Source organism: Malaclemys terrapin, chromosome 4, assembly GCF_027887155.1.
Source record: "Malaclemys terrapin pileata isolate rMalTer1 chromosome 4, rMalTer1.hap1, whole genome shotgun sequence".
Taxonomy (NCBI): domain Eukaryota; kingdom Metazoa; phylum Chordata; order Testudines; family Emydidae; genus Malaclemys; species Malaclemys terrapin.
The window spans coordinates 123,143,119-123,165,890 of record NC_071508.1 but is presented as its reverse complement, the minus strand read 5'-3'; the positions used below and the strand labels follow the sequence as shown (position 1 = coordinate 123,165,890).

The window sequence follows — 22,772 nt, the reverse complement described above, 5'->3', positions numbered from 1 at the left end:
TGTAACAACTTATTAAGGATCATGGTGGAGTCTTCATCAGTGACAATTTTTAAATCAAGATTGGATGTTTTTCTAAAAGCTCTGATCTAGAAATTATTTTGGGAAGTTCCATGGCCTGTGTTACACAGGAGGTCAGGCTAGATGATCACAATGGTCCCTTCTGGCCTTGGAATCTGTGAAATCAACTGTTGTTATGAACAGTAAAAATATATTGTTAAAATCAATTAAATGCAAAGTGATGCCTTGAAAGATTTATTTAAAGTAAGCTTCAGACAAACAGATGTTTTAGAAATAGTAGCAAATTACTTTTATGTCTTTAAAATATTGCAGCAGACTAGCTAGTGTGCCCTCTGCTGGAGAGAATAAGGGCTGCTCAACCACGTGGGGGTTGGCTCTGTACTAGTGACAGAGATTAAGAGCCTATGCTTTTGGAGTAGGAAGAGTTGAGGCTCTGAAGTTTCATGTGGCATGGTGACAGACATGATATTCATAATTGGCATCAGATCTGTGACAATATGAATTTTAAATATTCTAAAACTGGGGAAACCTCAAAAGCTCTATAGTTCAGGTGCATTTAGTTTGAGCACTCAAAATTTGGAGGCTTTTTTTTAACTTTCCAAAATTATAGATTCTGCAGAATTGCACTGGAAATCCTGAGTGCCTGGTGTCTCTATTTTCCATTTCTACAGCTGAAAATGCCACAAGTAGAGCCTCTCGCAAGGGATTTTGTCATTTCTGGTTTTGATCTTTGCCAGAACTGGAAGGGAGGAAGGGGAAGTGGGGGAAAGAGAGGACCTACCTAAACACTGAACGTATGTGAACATTTTGGAATCTCACAAAACATTCAATTAGTGATTGAGTCTAGAAATGAGCAAATGTTTTTGGGGAAAATTCTGAATTGCTTCACTATATAGATTGTGAAGACTGGGGGCCTTTACAGTACAGTGCCTAGCACAAGTGGGAGCTGTTTCCTGTCTGGGGCCTCTGGGCATTATACCAATATAAATAATAATTCACCCCTCCCTAAATACTCTCTTCTACAGAGGTTTTTATTGCACTCAGCACCATAGTATGTGGGCCCAATCCTGATAATAAGGGCCTAATCCCAGTCCCAATTCGTTCATCGGGAATGTTGCCATTGACTTCAATGGGAGCAGGATGGGCACCTACGTACCACAGTAACGGGGAAGTTAATTTAATGACATGTTTCCTGAGTTTTGTCCTTCTGAGAAATCCCGTAAGCAGCTACACCTGTGAGGAGCTGCGGTCAGTCTCGCAGACGGGAAGTTACCAGGGGAACCAGCTCCCTCCTCTCCTAACAAGAGCGATCAATCACTGACCAAGGGGAACCGCTCCACTGAGGGAGGACACCTGAAGTTTACAGCGGGCTGGGACTGCAGCCCTGGACTTGTCAGGCGTTAGGACCCAAGGGAAAGGCTGCTGTAGCCGGTGTCAAGGAGAGCGCTGGGCAGGTAAGGAAGCCAGTGCCTGGAGAGACAAGTGAAGAGGGCAGAGAGCTGCGGCACCAGAATCGCTTTCAGGGGGAGAGAGGCGGGGAGCGGCTGAGCCCAGCACCAGCTGTGTTACGGGGGCAGGCGAGGGAAGCCCTGCAATAAAAGCTTAGAGCTAGCTGTGTACAAGAAGGCTGGGGAGAGGCTGTAGCTGGGAGGGAACCGCACTGAGCCTACAGGTAGCTGGGGCAAAGTCCAGGAGGTGGGTGCTTAGAGCCAGCTGTGCAGAGGAGGCTGGGGGATAAATGCTGGGCATTGAGTCCTAAAGCCAGCTGTGTGCAGGGGACAGACGCTAGGCACTGAATGCCAGCGCCAGCTGTGTGCAGGTGGGATGGGACAGACGGTGGGGATTGAGGGCTAGAGCCAGCTGTGTGCCGCGGAGGCTGGGGGAGGAGCAGGTGCAAGCGCCGTCCGCTCTGCAGCATGGCGAGGAAGCCTAGCACCCAGCTGCCAAGTGTCCTGCCCGCCCAGAGGAAGCTCCGCAGCGGTTTTGCCGAGCCCCGGCCCCTGTGAGGAGGGGAGAAGTTGGCGGGGAGTCTCACACAGCAGCCAGCCCCCAGCCTCTGCCTGGCCCCGGCGCCCTGGGGAGGAGTCAGGTGTCTCCAGCAGGGCAGCTCAGCTGCGCCGGACGCCGCTACACCCGCCGGGAGGAGGATGAGGAGCCGCCCTGCCCCAGGGGAGATTGCCGAGGTAACCAGCCCAGTCCCCGGGGGAGCCCGTCTCATTGGGATTTTTGCCTGACGCGGGGATCTTGCTGGTCTGTTTGAGGAGGCTCTAAAGTCCCACGGGGTAAAGTTCTGGGCTCTCCCGCGGTCAGCTTGTCCCAGCCTCGCCACGGCCCTTTTAGCCCTCCACGGGTTAGAAGGGTTTTCCCGTTGCACTAAACATAACTAAAAAGTGCAGCCGAAGCCCCGAACTGAAACATGACCCCTCTGTAAAGGGCTAACAGCAGCATGTGCTTGGTTACTTTACCCAGTCTGAAAACCCGGGCAGAGGTCTTCTGAGTACGTGCTTGCTTTAAAACAAAAAATTACTCCCTGTTAGTGAGTGATGTTGCTCTGTCTTTCAGAGGCCTAAAAATGAAAACCACAGGCCCATGCGAGCTACAACCCCATGTCTTGTATTCTTGCACTCTAACATTAGGGAAAGTATCCAGGGCATTATATTGTGATATTGTCTTCTCTTTGTCAGATGCAGCCAGCCTGCTCTCTTTGGCAAATTGCAGGAGTGAGATGGCAATGTAGCTACATAACTGATAAAGCACTTATTTTGAAGGAGTGTCAGACAATCCCCACAGTCAATGGTTGGGTTCTAGAAACAATTGAGTTAATTCCACCCCCTCTATATAATCACTAATCTGAAGACTAAAGTTTAGCTCTACAGGTTTCACAAGAACTACATTATTGTAAACCCACACTGCAACAGCAATGTGCTCTGTAATTCATGCTGTGCCTGGCTATTGCAAGAAGTGTTCCCTAAGAGTGACTAGGAACAGAGTTAGGAGAGGGTGTTGGAGAAATTCTGATTGGGGCCAGCCTTTAACTGTAACCACTTGGTTTATTGGTATTTAAAATTTTAAATATTAAGAGCTGATTGAAATGTGAATTGACATGTGCATGCATTAGGTTTATATAAATACAAAATGTAAAATATTAGAGTGCAGATTATCATTCCATGCTGATATATACAAGGTTCCTGTGCAAGGAAAATAAACTGTGCTTAACTTTACGTACCAGACTGTTCATGTGTGTAAAGTTAGACATGCATAAATGTTTGTTGGATCAGGGCATTAGTTTTTATAACTTCACTCAATCTTTGTCACTTTTGCTAGTGGGATAAAGGTAGTTCTGTGTAACTTCAGCTGGCAAAGTATCAGTTGTAGACATTGGTAATCACTTATCTGTTCATGAGAGGTGCTGAGGGCTCACAACTTCCATTGACTTGAGTGGGAAGTCAAATTGAGTCAATGGGACTGAAGAAATCCATCTATGTGCTACAGCTTGCAATATTGGGGCTTTTGTTTTTTATTACAATCTCATATTAGTTTTAAGCTGACAGTATCCCATTAAAAATCTGCTCACAACAGGTCTTTCCTTCAAGTTGCAAACCGCCAAGAATGGAGCTTGATGGTGGAACTAGTTACTACATTCAACTATAGAATCATTAACTTTGCATAAATTATGCCATAGTCCATTTGTAATTCAGAATTCTCACATTGAATCAATTACTAAATCATCATTACTGCATGAAGTTGTTTGATTTAAAATTAAAATATTTCATGTAAACCAAGACTGATTATGACCAAAATCCAACTGGGCATTGTTCATTCTTAAACTCAGACAAGGAGCATTGTAACTAATCTAATCACGTGCAAAGGAGCTCTTTACAGAACTAGTGGTTTAGCCGAACCACAAACAAAAGTAGAGTATTGTCAACGAGGCATCTCTCCCTTATTAGCAACAGAACACACCTCATATCAACATATTCCAAATTTATAATATGCTTTGTCTATTAACCGTGGTCTATTAACCTCCAGGTATCATTTGTGAATTGGAAGTGGCTTCAAAACATCCTGTTCTAAAGCCAGGCTGTACTTTTGTTAATGCATTCTGTATGCTTGGGTTATTGGGTGTGTTCAGGCACTCTAGTCATTAAAGTAGCACTGTAAGAATAAAGATTCGTTGTAATTAAGCTCATCTTATAACTTTCTTTAAGCATTAGGCATGCTGCCATACTGAAAGCAACACATTTCACTAGTTAAGAATGAAAGGGCAAATATTGTGGCACTGAATCTCCTCTAACTTACACTGGTGTGTATTGGCAGTAACTCCACTGAAGTCAATGGAGTTGTAACAATGAGAGGAGGAGAACTAGGCTCTGGACTTTCCTCACTAGCAAATCTGACAATAATACTCTTAACTTTGACTTTGCTTGCTTGATTGAAATGACCCACTGATTGAGATGACAGTTTTTGTTTTTTTTTTTTTTCTGACCATTAGCAAAACTATTCATTCCCTTCTTACTTTGGGCTTTTATTTAATTTTGCAACCTAGCTAACTGTATTTAGAGCAAGCTAGTACATTTCTTCAGATGCCTTAAATCTGGTAAATATCCTCACTCTAATCTTACTCAGACAAATCCCTAACTCCCCAAACACAGAATTTGGGACCTGCTCCTTTTGAAGTCAAGGGTCAAACTCTCACTGACTTCAAAGAGAGCATTGTGTTAAATCCTGTTATCCACCCACTGAATAACAGTATTCCATTTCCCTGGCAGCCTGATTGCATCAATGGATGAAGCCCCTCTTCCTCCAGCCATCTAGATTATGAGAGAATTGTTAACGATAATGGGTGTGTGTGTGTGTGTGTGTGTGTGTGTGACGATTAAAATGTTCTAAATAAATTTTACTTGGATAGCAAACAAACAATTTGAAGATTTGCATTGTGACCCTTAGGGCTGGTCCACACTAAGCCCCCAGTTCGAACTAAGATACGCAACTTCAGCTACGTTATTCATGTAGCTGAAGTCAAAGTATCTTAGTTCGAACTTAAAGGTACTTACTGTGGGTCCACACGCGGCAGGCAGGCTCCCCCGTCGACTCCGCCTACTCCTCTCACGGAGCAGGATTACCGGCGTCGACGGCGAGCACTTCTGGGATCGATTTATTGTGTCTAGACAAGACGCGATAAATCGATCCCAGAAGATTGATTGCTTGCCGCCAAACCAGCGGGTAAGTATAAACGTACCCTTAGGGTACGTAGCTGAAGTTGCGTATCGTAGTTCGAACTGGGGGCTTAGTGTGGACCAGCTCTTAGAGAGAACAGTCAGTGATTGGGGATACATCATGAACTCTGAATACATTTTATGTAAATATGAGAGGCGGTGGCGCGCGTGTGTGTGTGTGTGTGTGTGTGAGAGATTGGATTCTGAATAAGAATCTGCTTAGGGATTTCCCAGAGGACCTGATCCTGCAAATAGTTATGCACATGCTTAACTTTACTCATAGGAGTAGTTCCATTGAACTGCAAAGGTTTACTTGTGAATATAGTTAAACATGAGCATAAATATATTTAGGATTGGAGCCTAAACTGGGAGGACAGTCAGATCCTGGGTTTGGTTTGAACCTATCTGTACTGCATAATGTCTCCTAACTATGTTAGCCCATCAGAACATACAGAATTCCCTAGGTCATGTGTCTTCTGCTTAGTATGTGTGTTTGTCTGCCTGTCATCTTAGCTAGGTTTTACCTGATCAGTGCTTTAATAATTAATAATAAAAACCTAAAACCACCCTCACTATAAATGCTGATGCTTATTTTCTCTCTGGATTGCACCCCTGAATTTGTTCTGAAATTTTGTACTCTAGTGAAAATTGAAAATATTTCCTCAGCTCTAGTGAGGAGTTCATTTTCTTGAGCTGTCCGTCCATACACCAAAAGTATCTTAGGTGTGTCTTACATAGTCTTGGGGCTCTAGAGATCTGGATTCTATTCAATGCTCTGCTTAGTGTGTTACTTTGAGCAAGTTACTAAGGGGGACACTTTCCAAGTTGGGCCCTCAAATCTAGCCTAAGGGTACGTCTTCGCTACCCGCCGTATCAGCAGGTAGCAATCGATTTATCTGGGATCGATATATCACGTCTCGTTAAGATGCGATATATCGATCCCCGAATGCGCTCACCGTTGACTCCGGAACTACACCAGAGCGAGTGGCGGTAGCGCGGTCAATAGGGGAGCCGCGGCTGTCGATCCCACGCCATGTGGACCCCAGGTAATTTGATCCAAGATACTTCAACTTCAGCTACGCGAATAAGTGGCGTATCTTGGATTGATTTCTCCCCCCCCGTCCCCCAGTGTAGACCAGCCCTTTGACACCGAAGTGATAAGATCTCTTCTGCCTACAGTATTCCCTCCTGGTTATAGTGTTTGTGAATGCTTACAAATGGCTCCAGTTCTTCAATTATCAAAGGCATAGCAAAATACCTGATAGTTCTATTCTCTCACTACTCTTTTTTCCATCTCATGTAAGAAAGAGGAGAGAGACTTCTGGGTGCAAAAACATCTTGGAATCACAATAAATTTAGAACATGTTAGATAAAGTAAACCCCTTATACTTAAACTACATCTCTACCCCGATATAACGCGACCTGATGTAACACAAATTCGGATACAACGCAGTAAAGCAGCACTCGGGGGGGAGGGGAGGGTGTGTGTGCGCACTCCGGCAGATGAAAGCAAGTTCGATAGAACGCGGTTTCACCTATAACACAGTAAGTGTGTGTGTGTGTTTGTTTGTTTGGGGGGGGGGGGAGCTCCTGAGGACAGCGTTATATCTGGGTAGAGGTGTAGATTATAAAGTAACCATTGATGACTAGGATAAAGTCAATAGTCTGCTGGGTTAGAATGGATGAAGTTTCTCATGTTGGAACTACTTCCACATTTTCACTAAAAGTCATAAAAAGAACAGGAGTACTTGTGGCACCTTAGAGACTAACATTTATAGGATGTATCCGAAGAAGTGGGCTGTAGTCCACGAAAGCTTATGCTCTAATAAATGTTAGTCTCTAAGGTGCCACAAGTACTCCTGTTCTTTTTGCGGATACAGACTAACACGGCTGCTTCTCTGAAACTAAAAGTCATGTTGTTCTTGCAGAAGTTTCATTCTCAGTTTTCTTTCATTGCCAGCCCCCATCTGAATCTGAATGATCATGCTAGCCAACATAATGGATTCATTCATTTGCATTAACCACCTCCACAACTTATTTCATTGTCCTTTCTTGTCCAAGTCAGTGAACATATCTCCAGCTCTCAGGAACAATGTTATCAATACAATAATTGCAGTGGTACTTGCCTAATGCTGTGTTAGGCACATGGTTATAGTACTTCTAACAGCTATTACAGGCCATGGTTGGGGCGTGCATGTTTCAGTATATTTAAAAAAAATAGGTCTTAAGCATTATCATGGGACCACTTTATAATGTCCTTTCCTTTATATTTGAGCTAATCTTGCATGTGAAGAATTGGTTGAGATTTATGGATATTATGCTTTTGGCCCTCTTTAAACTATATTAATCCTCTGGTTATTAGGACTTGGATGATGAGTGTATTTAAGAACTGCAGGTGCAAGACTATAATGCTAACTTAAAAAAAGAAAGTGATTTGGACACCAGCAAACAGCTGCTCAACTCACTGGAGGCTCCTGTTGCTGCAATGTTTTCCTCCAAGGGGCTTTTTAAAAAGTCTTGGCTTAAGATGCTCTTTCACTTTTTTCCGTTAATTTTTGTCTCTCCAAAGCACACTGGCCCAGCATCAGGGGAAGATTGCCTCCATTCTTGTGACTATTGGGATGCGGGGGAGGGGTGTGTGGGTCAAAGCAGAGTTGTCATTTGGGGCTATGTCACAGGAACAACTGCCCATAGTATTCTCCTGCCAAAGTTTAGTTCCCCCTTCTCGGAGGGGTGTCTTAAGAGCAGAGGCAATTGTTCTGACAGCTGCAAAGGTTCAAACACACACTTGCTCAACTTTATTTTTCTTCAGGGAAGTAGCCAGCAGCAATTCAGTTTTACTTTGTGCCTTATTACTGTGCTGGTGGTCTGTTCCTGGGCTCTGTGCACAGATGTATTGGTTTGGGGTGGGCGGGTGAGGGGTTTTATCTGCCTTCCCCAGTATTTGCGCTCTGTGCCTGACGAAGCAGCTGCTAAACCCATAGAGCTAAAGTTAGAGTACACAAGTTCTCATCCTGCAGAGTTCAGTTAAAGGCCCACCTGGAGGGAAACATGTACGTAGATCTTCTTTGTAAGGGCGGAGACATCTGAACAAGTTACTGTTGGCCAAGCAGGGTAGTTAAGAGGTGTCGGCTATTCTGCTGCAGGCAAAACCCCGTTCACAGGCCACTGCGGTAGTTCAGCTACCGGTATATCTATATCCCCCCTCAGCACAGGAGCCAGTGAAATGAATAGTAGAACCACCGTGAACTGTATTTCTGTTATCAACAAACCAGCTTCCTTTGTCTGCACATAGATGTTACATCAGAGTAACTGTAGTTTGTTTGCTTCACAGTGCCAACACATTTGGGGGGGCGGGGGGGGAAGAAAAGTTAAGAAAATTCTTTGGTGTCTTAGGCTGCAGCAAGTAATCCCTCTTGGAACAGGAGTAACTCTACTTTTGCAGTGAGTTTGTTCATTTAAGGTACAGGTGGTCCCTTTCCTAACTATTCCACTGCTGGCAGTCTTCCCAATGCTATCCTACACTGCCCTGCATCACACCTCAAACAGCCTGCCTGTGTGCCCTCCACTGCTCCAGAGTCGTCGTAATTAGGTGTCATCTCTGTTTAAATGTTAGTGTAATGCTGACAGACCCTGGTTATCAGTGGACAGGATCGAACCAGGGACCTCTGGAATTTAGTGCATAAGCCTCTACTGCAGGGGTAAGCAACCTATGGCACACATGCCAAAGGGAGCACGTGAGCTGATTTTCAGTGGCACTCACACTGCTCGGGTCCTCGCCACCGGTCCGGGGGGCTCTGCATTTTAATTTTCCTTTTAAAGGAAGCTTCTTAAACTTTTTTAAAACGTTACTTTACATACAATAGTTTATATGTTATAGACTTATAGAAAGACCTTCTAAAAACGTTAAAATGTATTACTGGCACATGAAACCTTAAATCAGACTGAATAAATGAAGACTCGGCACACCACTTCTGAAAGGCTGCTGACCCCTGCTCTACTGCATGCACTAAAAGCCAACTGGCTGTTAGCTAAGGCTGCAGAGCAGACTCATTTTCTCTCTCTAAGTGGTCTTGGTGCCACTAGATGGGACAGAATACCACACCCAGGAGGTGTGTGGATTACATTAGCACTTAACCAGGTATAACCCTTATGGATACCAGGTCACACACCTAGTCGTATACCTGTTATAGCAGCTATGCTCCCCCGTCCCTGCTTCCATGTAGACCTTTGCAAAGCCCCTGGAATTGACTGCCCTCTTTGAAGAGCTGCATGTTCAGTCCAATCTGGAGAAGTCACCAGAATGCAGACATCTACCAGATGCTTTCTGAGCAAATGAAGATGAGGGAATGTTCCTGGAGGTGGGGCCAGTGCTGATTCAAAGCCCAGGAGCACCAGCACAAGGCAAAGGACCAGAACAAGACTTCTAGTAATGCTCCCACTGCCTCCCCATAATGTTAGTACCTGGAATTTCATTTTTCGAAGGGATGCTCATGCCACCGCCACGACACAAAAATGATGTGATGGAAAGCTTTCCAGAAAGTGACCAAAATCCACGCAGGTGCTTTTGACTGCCCTAAAATCCAGGGGATCTAAGTAGGAGGGATTTTTTTTTTCTGGGCAGGCAAGAACTGTGTGACCCAGCAGATTCAGAGATTACATGGGAACCCCATGCAGTGGAACAGAGCTCTACCAGCAGCCAGCCTGAAAATGCTGCAAAGGGGAGCTGTAGCAGTCAGTATTATGGGCTGTATTACAAAACAACGTTTTCTGGGTACTAGCTGTCCACCACTATGTTCGATGGAGCTGGGAGCCTCTCTCCAGCTGCTTGGCATTTTAACCCTCACCCTATAACTATGCTCAAAATGGCATCTACACCAGAGAATCGACACTATCAAGTTTTAGTTCCCTGTAGTATCCGATCGCACAATCACTGGCCACACTTGCCACCCCCAAGTCCCCTTCCTGAGCTGCTTGCTGTTGTGGACCCCCTTTTGCCCCTCAAGCTATCAGCACCATGGTGATTAAAAATCAAATGCTTTGCCTAGCAGATGCAGTCAGAGAAACGGCAATAGACAAAGTAGCTTGGCTCAAAGTTCTATAAAAGCCCTCAGCTTTTAGCTAACATGAGAAATTCCCCCAACCAGCCTTCAAAGATATTTCAGAATGGGTAGACATTTTAAGCCATGAGGCATTCATTCCTGGCTATCTGGAACTCTTGGGTTCAGAAGAATTACTGCAGTTTTATATATTTTTGCAGTGCACCTTATACTGAGGGGAGAGTGTCATAAAGAGAATTTAAGACACAGACAGTGCTCTCTTGGTGCGCACAAATTACATGGAAGGATGGAGAGGTTGGATGGTCCAATGGTTAGTACCCTAGTCTAGGATTTGAGGCACACTAATTCAGTTCCCTGCCCCACCACAGACTTCCCGTGTGACCTTGGCCAAGTCACTTAGCTTCTCTGCATCTCAGTTTCCCATCTGTGAAATGGGAATAAGAATAATCCTCTACCTCCACAGGGGTGTTGAGGCATTTGATACTATTGTGATAGGGGCTATATACATTCCTAAGACAGAAGGCAATGCACCTCTGCTGGGACACCTGTCTATAGCTAGTGTTTCCCTCCTTCTACTCCTGCAACAATTGGAGCATCACCCTTCTAGCCAATAACAGGGCTGTATAGCTTTCTGGTTTGCCCATTGCCTTTTTGAATAAGACCCTTCTGTGTCTCCTGGGGAATTTGTCTCAGAAGGACATATGACAGCCTGCAGAAGTGCACATGTAACTACTAGCCTGCCTATGCCCACCCAACATTTTTACAGTGCTATACAAGGCAGGGGAAACTTGGAAAACACAATATTGTCTCAAAGCAAACCCCAGCATGGGAAGAAGAGATGGGAATGGCATCCCCAAATGGTGGGAAAAGCAGCCCTTTATCAGTGCTGGCACAGCAACTAGGATTGGGAAGATAAATACTTGGGCTTTTTCTGACTTCCCTCAGCACCTGCAATGCCCCAGCTTGCACATACAGGGGACTTATTACTTGCTGAGAGAGGGACAAACCTCAGAAGGAGAAAAAGGCAAGAGGCGGTGTTCAAAGGATGAATGACTGCAGCCCAGCAGAGGGCTGGGAAGCCCAGAAGTGTGGAGGGAATGGCTTCCTGGAGCACACTCAGAGGCTCAAAAGGGCGTGTGTGGTCCTGGAAAATGTGATGCAGAGACAATAGCTGCAGTGCAGCACCTTCTGTTACAAAGGTCAAGCACAGCGCCTAATCCTAGCACTGTCCTGCAAGCTATGGGGAGCATGCCATACTGGGATCACCCTTTCAAGCAACTAAATTTCAGGTTCTTCCCACTGCAATCCACCCCCTGAAACTAAAAATAGCTTACAGGAGCGTGTGAGCACGCTACACTTTGAGCATGCCATAGTTCCAATGGTTTTGTGTTTGCACTATGTTCTTGGTTATTTTTTAAGCTCAAGCAGTGTTATCTGTTACCTATGAAACTTATAAATGGTTTTTAATATAACTCTGCTGATAAAGTTTGAGGAAATTGAGGAGGGGAAAAAAAATCATCCTGATAACAGTGCATGTCTTCCATGCTGCCTGACAGCAATGCGAGAATGGCACTGGCAAAATACAGATGCCAGGAGAGGAATGATGGGAGTTTGATACTAGGTCTCAGAATTCCTTAAGTTCTAGTAGGCATCCCACAGCGCACTGCGAGAATACCACTGTACACAGCTGAGTGGCAGAACGTTGTACCACGGGATATCTACCCAGAATGCTTCATGGTTAATTTAAACAAGCATAGAGCGGTGTACGCAGTGATTCATAAGGAACGTACTTTAAACCAGCATAACAAAGTGGTGAGAGTTCAATTCAATATAGTTAGCTCACTGTTTCTAGAGGGAACGAACTAATCCAATGGAACATCTTCATGTACACAGTGCCTTAGAGCAATGGTTCTTAACCAGCGTGCGTGTAGCCATGGGAGTACGCACAGGTCTTCCAGGGGGTACATCAACTCATCTAGATATTTGCCTAGTTTTACAACAGGCTATATAAAAAGCACTAGTGAAGTCAGTACAAACTAAAATTTCATACAATGACTTGTTTATACTGCTCTATATACTATGCACTGAAATGTAGGTACACTATTTATATTCCAATTGATTTATTTCATAATATGGTAAAAAGGAGAAAGCGAGCAATTTTTCAGTAAGTGTTCTGTGAAGCTTTTATATTTTTATGTCTGATTTTGTAAGCAAGTAGTTTTTAAGTGAGGTGAAACTTGGAGGTATGCAAGACAAATCAGACTCCTGAAAGGGGTAACAGGTCTCTGGAAAGGTTGAGAACCACTGCACTAGAGATTTGCTCAGAGTAGGGTCATCAAGAGTCTCCCATTCGAGGATTCCACAGAAGACTTTCTTTTAAGAACATTTCTGCTTTTGTTGCATTGCTGGACAAACTATTTGTGTGACGTTATCCATCTGGAATGATGTTGACACTTTAAATGAGGCCTCTAGGTTTGACTGTTAAGAACTGGGATGCTAGAAAACCTGAAATGGTTTCTGCAGCACAGGGAACTGCAGTATCTGTATTTGGCCTGTGATTTTTGATTGCCTATTATTAGCTCTGTTGCACAATAGCAACATAGTTTATTTGTATATTATACCCCAACTAAAGACTGCTTCCTGAGCTGATGCTCTTCCTCCACCTTGGCTGGCAACCTTCTAAAGTTGATAGTAATAGCAGTACTTTCTAGACACATCCTGAATGCTAGCAACAAAATGCAGGACAAATCTGTTGGTCATGAATACTTTTTAAAGTTTAGTCTAATTTTAGCTGTGGCTGTCTTCCCCGGTGAACATGGCAGTCAGCTCTATCTGAATCCGAAGGTTCTGTCTGAGGCTGTTAATGGAGGGATGGGGAAGATTGGAGATCATTCATAATGGCAATGGGATCATTGAGCTAGGGAATGAGAGTGAAAATGATTCTCTAGCCTGGTGGTTAGGACAGTCACCTAGGATGTGGGGAAACCTATGTTCAAGTCAATGCTCCAATGACTCTTTATTTACACACAGTGGAACAGCTTCAACGGGAGAGTTGGAGGGAGCTCTCTGCCAGAATATCCCCTAGCCCTATGGCTAGGGTGCTCTCCTACAAAATGGGAGACCCAAGTTTAAATCCCTTCTCCACATCAGGCAGAGGGGGGGAGTTGAACCCAAGTCTTCCACAGCCCAGGTGAGTGTTCAATTCACTTTTTATTGCAATTTTTGGACTTGGTTTGGGTTGAACCAAATATATTTTTAAATGGGGTACTGCCAGCAAACCAAACCAAATCAGTTATTCACCCAATTGTAGGTTTAAATTTACATGGAGGACTGACTGTGGGAGACCTAAGGAGCTCAATCTATTTATCAAAGAGAAGGCTAGGAGGTTATTTGGTTTATAAATGCCTATGTGGGGAGAAGATATCTGATATTTAAGATTTGTTAATCTAGTGGGCAAAGGCATAAAAGATCCAATGGCTGGAAGTTTAAAGATAGGAAAAATTTCAAACTGAAAACTTTCAACAGTGAAGATAATTTACCACATTACTTGATTATCTGTTCCAATGGTTGATTCTGTTGTCCAGTCTTGATATAAAGACTCCATCTTGCTGAAGGACTTGCCCTAGTTCAGTCATATACTGCACTTGATGCAGGAATAACTGGATGTAATTCTCTGACTTGTATTATATAGAGGGTCAGAGTAGATGGTCGCAGTGGTCCCTTTGGCCTTAAAATCCATGATTCTATTGTAGGTGAGGGTTATCCTCATTATGATTGAGAAGCATTCTGGAGAGGAAAGTCTGGTTCCTGGAGAAGAGTTGTTGGTGTGATGTTCTTTTGTTTGTTTTGTTTTTGTGTGTGTGTGCGCAAGTTTCAAGCAGAGGACTCGCCAGTGGAAATATGACGGGTGGGCTGCATGCTGATTAAGAAGAGAAACAGAATGGTGGGCATGCTGAAGACTATCAAAGCTATGTCCTGCTGCGCAACCTGGGAAATCCAACTACTTGTATGCACAGAAGGAGAAAATATCTTTTGTGGTCAGGCCTCAGAAGGAGCCAGGTGTCAAGATCAAAAGAAAAAGCACTGGGAACTCTATGGACCCTCCCACCCTGCATCAGTTTCTTCTTGCTCCCACCAGTCTTGAAAACTAAACGAAATAAGAATGTTCCCTCCGTTTCTATGGATGCCCGTAATAATTTTCATTGCCCTTCTCGGGAACTTTTCTATTTCTACTCTAACCCTTTTGGCATCTCTTCCAAGATCCAGTGGGGCTACATCTCCTGTCTCTCCTGGGGATGGGAACAAATGCCCTCCCTGCATTTTCCCAAAAGACACAAGAATTGGAAAGAGACTCTGTTTGCCAACTCCCAGGGTTTCCACGCTCTTAAGTTATATCTATGTAGGGAAGAATAGGGTCCTTGGTGCGTAGATATTGTAATGTACCACTAGCTTGCTATAACCATTACTGGCTGTAGGGGTTCTGCTACTCTAGGCAAACCTGCTAGCATCCCTCTCTACCAGGCTGTAGTTACATACATAGTAACTTCTACCAGCAGAATTCAGTAGTCTGATCACTTACATTTTTACTTGTTTAACTTGAATTCACTAGAATTGAGTAATGGTAACTTGGACACAAGTGTGTGTTCCTACTCAAACAACCTTCTGCTGCCTAGGGTTAAACTCCACTAGGAACAAATGTTTGTGTCTGGCCTATTAATTGTTCATACACAATTAAAAAGTCAAGTTTAGATCTACCTGAAGTGACAGCATATTTTACCTGTATGGTCTGAACCAGCCAAGCCTAGCTACAGAACTGTTTGTTTGTTTAAAAAAAAAAACCAAAACCAACACACTCACTTTGGCTTATGGGTGAACGACGTACACGTGTACTTACCTTGCTGCTACTGTTGCAAAACATCTTTGTCTGAAGGCAAATTTCTCAAAACCATTTGCTCTGCTCCTCCAGTTTCTTGATATTTTAATCTGGGAGCCTTCCCTTTCCAATTGCATGGTCTCCCCAGCCCAGCGTCACTTACGCAGCTACTCCCAACAACCCACCCGACATTCGGCTGCAACCAGTTGGTCCTGCTAAGACATGCACTGAGTGTCTGAGGGAGCCTTTCCAGCCTGCGGTGGAAGCAGTTTTTGCTGTAGTGTGTTTTGTTAGACCTCCAGTGATGTGTGGTGTTACAGCTATGCTCTTTGCAGGATTTACAAGGCTTAAAGTGGACTGGATCTCCTAGGATTGAGATCCATCCAGCAGAGAAAACAGAGGCTTGAGTGATCAGTACCTGGTGAGGGACTGGTAAAGTCCAAAGTGGCACTGTTCAAGGGGCAGATGGTCAGCTGGCATAAATGCTCCCAGTGCCAATGAAGTCAGTGGAGCTATGACCTCTGTCAGCTGAGCATTTGCCCCCAGATGGCTAATAGGTACTGACCATTCCTCCTCCTAGTTATTTTGCTGAATACTTCCCATTTTGTCAGGACACGTTACTATTTGCAGTGGTGCTGTAATGTACTTGTGGAATGAAAGTCTGGGAATGAGTTGTATGTATTTCAGGCTCGAAATAAATCTCATAACTGTTTTGGTGTGTCCTCTAAATGTAATCCTTTGGGAAACTGCAGTATGGCAGATCCAGTCAGGGATCAGAATATTTCACTTTTATCTTCCTTTAAAAACATCTGTCCACCTCCAAAAAGCAGTGGTATTATTAAATAAACAAGCTATTTTAGCTCTAATTTTTTTAAATAATATATTTGCATCATGGGACAGTAACAAGTCTGACATTTCTTTGAGACCACTTCCAGCCTTGAATATTTATACTACATTCAGCTATTTCCGATCCTGTTTAGTTTATTTAATGAGTTGTTGAAAATATTTGCATCTCTGTCCAAACATTTGTGTCTCTCATCTTGCAATTATTCTGAAAGCATCTGGGAGTAAAGTCTTTTGATATCCAGTTTATCTGATTTAACTCATTTAAAATTTCTATCTGAGAAACCTGGAAATCATTAAGGTAATTATCTTCTCTGGGCTAAATAAATTAAAAAAGCAGTGATTTAATTCTCTGGATTGTGTATGGTGTGTTTTTTATTTTTTTTTATTTTATTAAACAATTCTTTCATCTTGTCTTCTATGTTATTAGGGGAATAATTGGACTTTCACTTTATGTTTTGTTAGAGTATTATCACTGAGTTATATTGGATTATCCAACTGTTGGATGATCGGGGAAGATAAAGTTTACTAGAGTCAAATTCATATTGAGATGTGGTGTGAGGAAAGATTGGGCTTTGTGGATAAAGCACTGGATTGGCACTCAGGAGAGCTGGGTTCAGTTTCTGCTCTGCTACGGTCTTCCTGTGTGACTCTTGGGCAAGTCACTTAATTTCTCCATCCCTCTTCTGTAAGCTGGGGATAACAACTCTTCCTTTCCTCCATCCTCTTTGTCTTGTCCATTTTTACACTGTAAGTTCTTTGCATCAGGGACTCTCTATGTATAGACCTAACAAAATGGGGCCCCAGCCTCAGTGACTGGAAGATAAAGCAGGGCAGGATTCCTGATGCTGACACAGCCTTTCTTTGGTGCAGTGGGACATCAATCTCTCATGTGTGCTTAACATATATTTTTGCTATTTTATAAGTGTTTCTTTCAACTGGGGCTAAATATAGATTGGCCTTCATTTATATGTGAGTATAGTAGTGAGGCACTGTACTGAAAATTTGTAACTAGATGTCTGAGCAAAGGGTTCTGGTTTACAGAATCCTTCCTCCTTTAGAGCCAGCACCTAAATCATGCAGTACTTGATAATTATTGGAACCTAAAGGACAGGCCTATACTATTCCCCAGCAGGATTTTTTTTTTATTAAATAGTGTATAAAACAGAACTTCAGTATTGCCAATCTTAAGAGAACCAAAATCATGAGTCAGAACCCTCTAAAATTGAGACTTGCCCCAAAAAATCACAAGATATTTTTAAACAAACCAATCCTTGTGTGTTTTTTAGTCTCTTTTGACTTTTTAACTCCTCTCTATTCCTCTGCCACTGTGTGTGGGGGAATTTCAGGTTGAAAAGTCAACTTTAGTACAAACCCAAATATACACCTCTCCCTAGCTGCTCAGGTGGTGACTCCTTCCCTCATCCCTATGAGAGGGAACAGACATCCATTTTCTAATACTCTCTGGGACTTCTCCATCCAGGATCCACCAGCATCACCCTTCCCCCATTCTACTGCCCCAGGTCCCCCTCTCTGCTCTAGGACCATACATGAAGGTAGGGCTCAGTGGCAGATCGCCATCACTATTCTCTGCCCCTACCATTCTCCTGCAATTCCATGATCAGCCCCCTTCATTCTCCCCATCTTCCTTTCAGAATCTCTACTGCTCCTCACAGCCCCGGTGTCCTGTCTAGCCCTCTGAACCCTGGAGTGGCAGCCATTTTGCCTATGGGCATTGCTTAAATCTCACTGAAAACAGTGGGAGATCTCACCCAACTTTCTCAGGCAGCCTCACTTCCATGTGCACACAGACTGTAGGGAAGTATCGGCCATATTGCTGTCCTCAGCCCCATGGGCAGTAACCGAAGATATTTTCAATTTTGAATAAGAGAAGATTCTTGAGTTGGCAGCTTTTGATCAGGTTTTCATGAGAAGTTAAAAACATGCCAGAATTGCTAAAGTCCTGATAAAATTGTGGGAGTTGGCAATGCTGGAACCTGTTAACAAATCTCTATCCCACATAACTTCACTATTACTAGATTCATAAAATCAGTGTCAGTTGTGGCTAATCCTATATGACTCTTTGAAAATGTAGGAGTGAGAAGCTAAGTGCACTGCAGACTGGTAGATAAATTTTTCTGAATTATTTTAACTGCTACTTAGTTTCTAAAGTGGAAACAAGGGTCTGTAACATCTGAATATAGCGAAAGGCTTTACTCTCAAATTCAGGGTATTCTGTTCATGGTTAGCTTTAAAAAGTAGTTTTTAGAGCATCCACTTTATCACACAGCAACCGTGTCAGAAACGCTAAGCAACATAAGTCAAAACCATGTTTTAGATGATCAGTCCCTCAGCAAGCCTTCAACATGCTTCTGTAATGTGCTTGTGGCACAAGCAGAGGCTTCAAAACTGCATCCAAAACATGCCACCTGCTTTGAAACCATTATGTTCTTTAACACACACAATGCTAGCACAAACATGGCTTTTAGTTACCCATTTGCTCTAGGAACTTTTTTTTTTTTAAAGTCTAATTTAAACTAATGCTGTGATGTAGATATTAAGTACGTGTCTGTATACTCTGCAGCTTGCCATTGATATTTCTCTGCCAGTAAAACATTAATGTGTAAATAGCATTATCTGAGCATGTTTGTTTCTGTACAGTAGATGATGAATTACTCTTATACATACTTACAGTACAGAAATGTGTGGCTGGTCCCACACTGGACTTGACCTCCTGTTTTCATTAATCAAATGATAAAGTCATAGTTTGTTTTAATGTGGCCTGCTTTTATTTAAAACAAAAATCTGCCTAGGATGCAGAAATAAGATACTACTATTATTATAAAGTCCATTAAAACAATGCTTATGTCCTTCCTCCCAAGCAAGGGACTCAGCACAGTGGTGAAAAGGATAATTTTGTCATTGGGGTAATGAATGGGTATAACTATATCTGTATCACAGTGGGTCCTGCTCAATAATGTTAGGAGTATGAGTTAGTAGATCTGTTACGTACTGAACTTTTTCTGGTACATGTGTGGAAAATTAGTTTTTCCTGCCCTTGGAAGCCTGGGGCAGTTCCAAAAGACTTTTGGTCTCTGTGATAGTGGTGGTGATAAATTCAACCTGGTCATTCTAAGATAGAGAATGTTCTGCCCAAGCAAAGTGTCATCAAGTCTTAGGTACCATTGTTACAGAGGTTAGAGCAGGGGTGGGCAAACTCTTTGGCCTGAGGGCCACATCGGGGTTCCGAAACTGTATGGAGGGCCGGGTAGGGAAGGCTGCGCGCCTCCCTCCTCCCCCCGCCAAACAGCCTGGCTCCCATCCCCAAAATGCCCCCTCCCACTTCCTGGCCCCTGACTGCCCCCCTCAGAGCCCCTGACCCATCCAACCCCCTCCTGCTCCTTGTCCCCTGACTGATCCCTCCCAGGACCCCCCCACCCCTAACTGCCCCATGGCACCCCAGCCCCTATTCAATGCCCCCTGACAGGCCCCCAGGACTCCCACGCCTATCCAACCTCTCCGTCCCCTGACCGCCACCCTATCCAACCACTCCCTGTCCCCTGCCTGCCCCCCAGAATCCCCTGCCCCTTCTCTGCCCCCCAGAATCCCCTGCCCCCTTACCGTGCCGCTCAGAGCAGCAGGACTGGCAGCCGCACTGCCCGTCCAGAGCCGGCCAAGCCGCCACGCTGCCCGGCAGGAGCTCGCAGCCCTGCTGCCCAGAGCGCTGGTGGCACGGCGAGCTGAGGCTGCGGGAGAGGGTGGATAGTGGGGGAGGGGCCAGGCGCTAGCATCCCCGGTTGGGAGCTCAATGGCCGGGCAGGATGGTCCCACAGGCCGGATGTGGCTCACAGGTCATAGTTTTCACACCGCTGGGTTAGAGCAAACTTAGCAGCTGTTACAAGCCCAGTTTAAATACTGTGAAAGAGAGAAAATAATATAGGCTCCAGTTGCGTACTGATAAAAACTGGGAAGGAAAATCAGTAAAGTAAACCTCTAATTCCACAATACTTAGCCAAGAGGTGGTATGGGCCTGAGGGGTAGGGGCAGTCCATCAGATTTGGTGTTGTATAGTATCTTGCTTCCCTTCATCAATCAGATAAACAGTTAAATTCTTATACTGTACATCTTTTTAATTGATGTGCAGAAAATCTATTGGTGTAATCCATTGGTAGTATTCTAACGTCTGAAGATTGTAGATTCAAATCCCACATGGTAAAATGAGCTCATTAATGATTCTGAGGCCACTTCCTACAGTATATATCACTTCCTTAATGCTCAATGAGAAGTGTTCTCTTTGGAATGGGATATTAAACCAAGGTCCTGCCTATCGTTGAAAGTTAAAGATCCCGTAACTCCTTTTCCAAAGGAGCAGAATATTCTCCAGTTTCCTGGGTAGCATTCTGTCTTTCAGCAAAATATGTCCCATATTCAGGCTGCTTCTGAGCCAATAATAGTTACCATATTTGAATATATAATCATTGGGCTACTGGTGTTTAACTCGGCCCACAGTGAGATCTTGAGCATGAAGGGAAATAGATAAGAAACCATATTAGATGAAGTTGTGGTCCCCAGCTTCATTTCTGAAAATAACCACAACCCTTCAGAGAAGTTAAAGTAAATTAAAATTACCATAGGCTCTTGCCACACTGGTGGAACATTCACTTTTGTGACTTACGAGGGTTTCAAACACCTGAAACTAAAAGCAAGAGGGCTATATGGGACACGTATTTCCAACCACAGCTCCCAGTTGAGAAAGAGAGAGAGTTGATGAAGCAATATCCATTTGCAGTTAGCCATTCTGGACCTTTTATGCAGCAATTGTAATAATGACAAACCTTTTTCTAGAGAGAGGGCATTTCCATTTACTTTTCACTTACATTGCCATCTTGAACTCATGTATTCACAGCCTTCTAAGTGAAACCACTTGTGGGTTATGCATGATCATGGCTAACAAATTAAAACATATATGCTATGCTTGTCATTAGTATAATTAGGTACCCACTGGTCACTTATTTCCCACTGATAGGTACAGTTGAAAGAAAAGTCTCACATGGCAAAATGCCTGTGTGTTTTTTCTTACTTAGATGAAATTTATACAATTTACAATGGCTCCAGAAGGAATTTATTGGAATATTTGGTGGCATCTAATAGAAACCGTATTTGTTAATAGAATTGACATTTAGCAATAAAATCATTTGATCAAAGTGTGTGGTGCTCCCTAGCTGTCTCTTTGCATACCAAAAAAAAAAAAAAAAAGACCAAACTGTTCAAAGCATACATGGGAGTAGTCTCTATACCGGATCATGAAAATGTTCAGCATAATTTCCTGTGACTAAGATAACCAACCATAAGTCTGTTTTCGTATAACTCCCATCTTTTCTCTTTGTTGTCTTTCCCACCCCGTTGCTTGTCTCCATGTTCTGTTTGACCTCATCTTGTAGCTCCAAAGGGAGGGGATTGTGTCTTCACTATCTTCTGTAAAGAAATGCACATTTGAGATGTGTGTAAATAATAAGGCAGCTAGAATATGGGACAGGAGGCTGTGCAGCTGTTTGTCTCTCTGAAAAGAGATTATCAGCATATGAGTAAAAGAGACATTTAAATAAGAGGCCATTTGTTACTGTCATAAAGTACTTTTAATGTTAACCGACTGTTATAGGTTTGTTTTTATTTCTCTCCACTTAGTTTGCTAGAAGCTGTCAGCAATTTCCACTCTCCTATATGTGTGGCGAACACAGTTGTATATGAAATCAGTCTTCCATTTGATACATAAACAACCTGAGAAACCAGTAGTTCCATGGAAAAAGTAATTTTTGGTATCGTGCATAAATATCACGTCAATATGTAAAACATGGAATTTACACTGAATAATGTAAAATTGTGTGTGAAAATATTGGACAATAAAAGGACTATGTGAACAAAGGAAGTTGGATAAAAAGAAACATCTTGTAACTGACTTGACTAATGCTAATAAACTCTGTGGAGCTTAGTGGCTCATATGAATGTGAGGAGAGCATTCACGCTCTTGAAAAGAAGCATTTTGTTTATCTTCAGTGTCCCAGCCTTAAAAACACCAACTCTTACGATACTTTTCTCCACCTCCATGCTTTATGTATAAGAAAAACTAGTTAAAATACGATAAACCTAATGCTGCTGCTCTTGCTCCCATTGAAGTCAATGGCGTTGGCCTCAGGATGTGATGTGGCAGTAATTTTAAAATAATGGTGTTGCATTTTAATTTCTGCTACTCTCATTTTGTGTGTTTTCAGGGTTGACTTCTGCGTTGGAGCCTTGTTTGTGTTTCACTTAAGTTGAAATATTAGAAGCTATGGCGAAAGAATGCCTAAAGAACTGCTGCAAAGGGTGTTTCTACGTGGAGAAGGAAAAGAATGACTGTGAGTTTCACACCATAATAATAAATATGCAGGTTAATAGTTTTGATATTGAAGCTTCATTAATAACACGTCCCGGGGATAAAATGTTAAATCATCCACTTCTTTTGGATTAACTTGAATTATTTTACAGCATCCAAACTATAGCCTCGATTTGAAAGTTAGCATATGCTGATTAACATTTATTAATCGGAGATGAAAATGACAATTGTACAAAGACTGCTGCTTGTTGTATTTGGCCCTGGAATACCAGCAAAAACAAAAACCATTGTTGCACCAAGGGTCATGTAAAGGTCTTATCGCTCTCAAATAACAAAGGCTAGAATTCAGCGCTCTACTTTCTGGAAGCTTGTAATCACAGCTTTCAATT

The 22,772-nt window shown here is 43.2% G+C and overlaps 1 protein-coding gene across 1 annotated transcript in view; it reads left to right on the top strand.

The window, feature by feature from the left end:
- The first annotated feature begins 1,426 nt into the window (after positions 1–1,426).
- TC2N (tandem C2 domains, nuclear) overlaps positions 1,427–22,772 on the top strand; it is a 51,825-nt gene continuing 30,479 nt past the window's right edge. The window contains exons 1-2 of the mRNA XM_054026752.1: positions 1,427–2,201; positions 22,280–22,405. Coding sequence (XP_053882727.1) covers positions 22,339–22,405 — 67 coding nt within the window. The 5' untranslated portion in view covers positions 1,427–2,201; positions 22,280–22,338. The remainder of the gene's footprint in view (positions 2,202–22,279; positions 22,406–22,772) is intronic.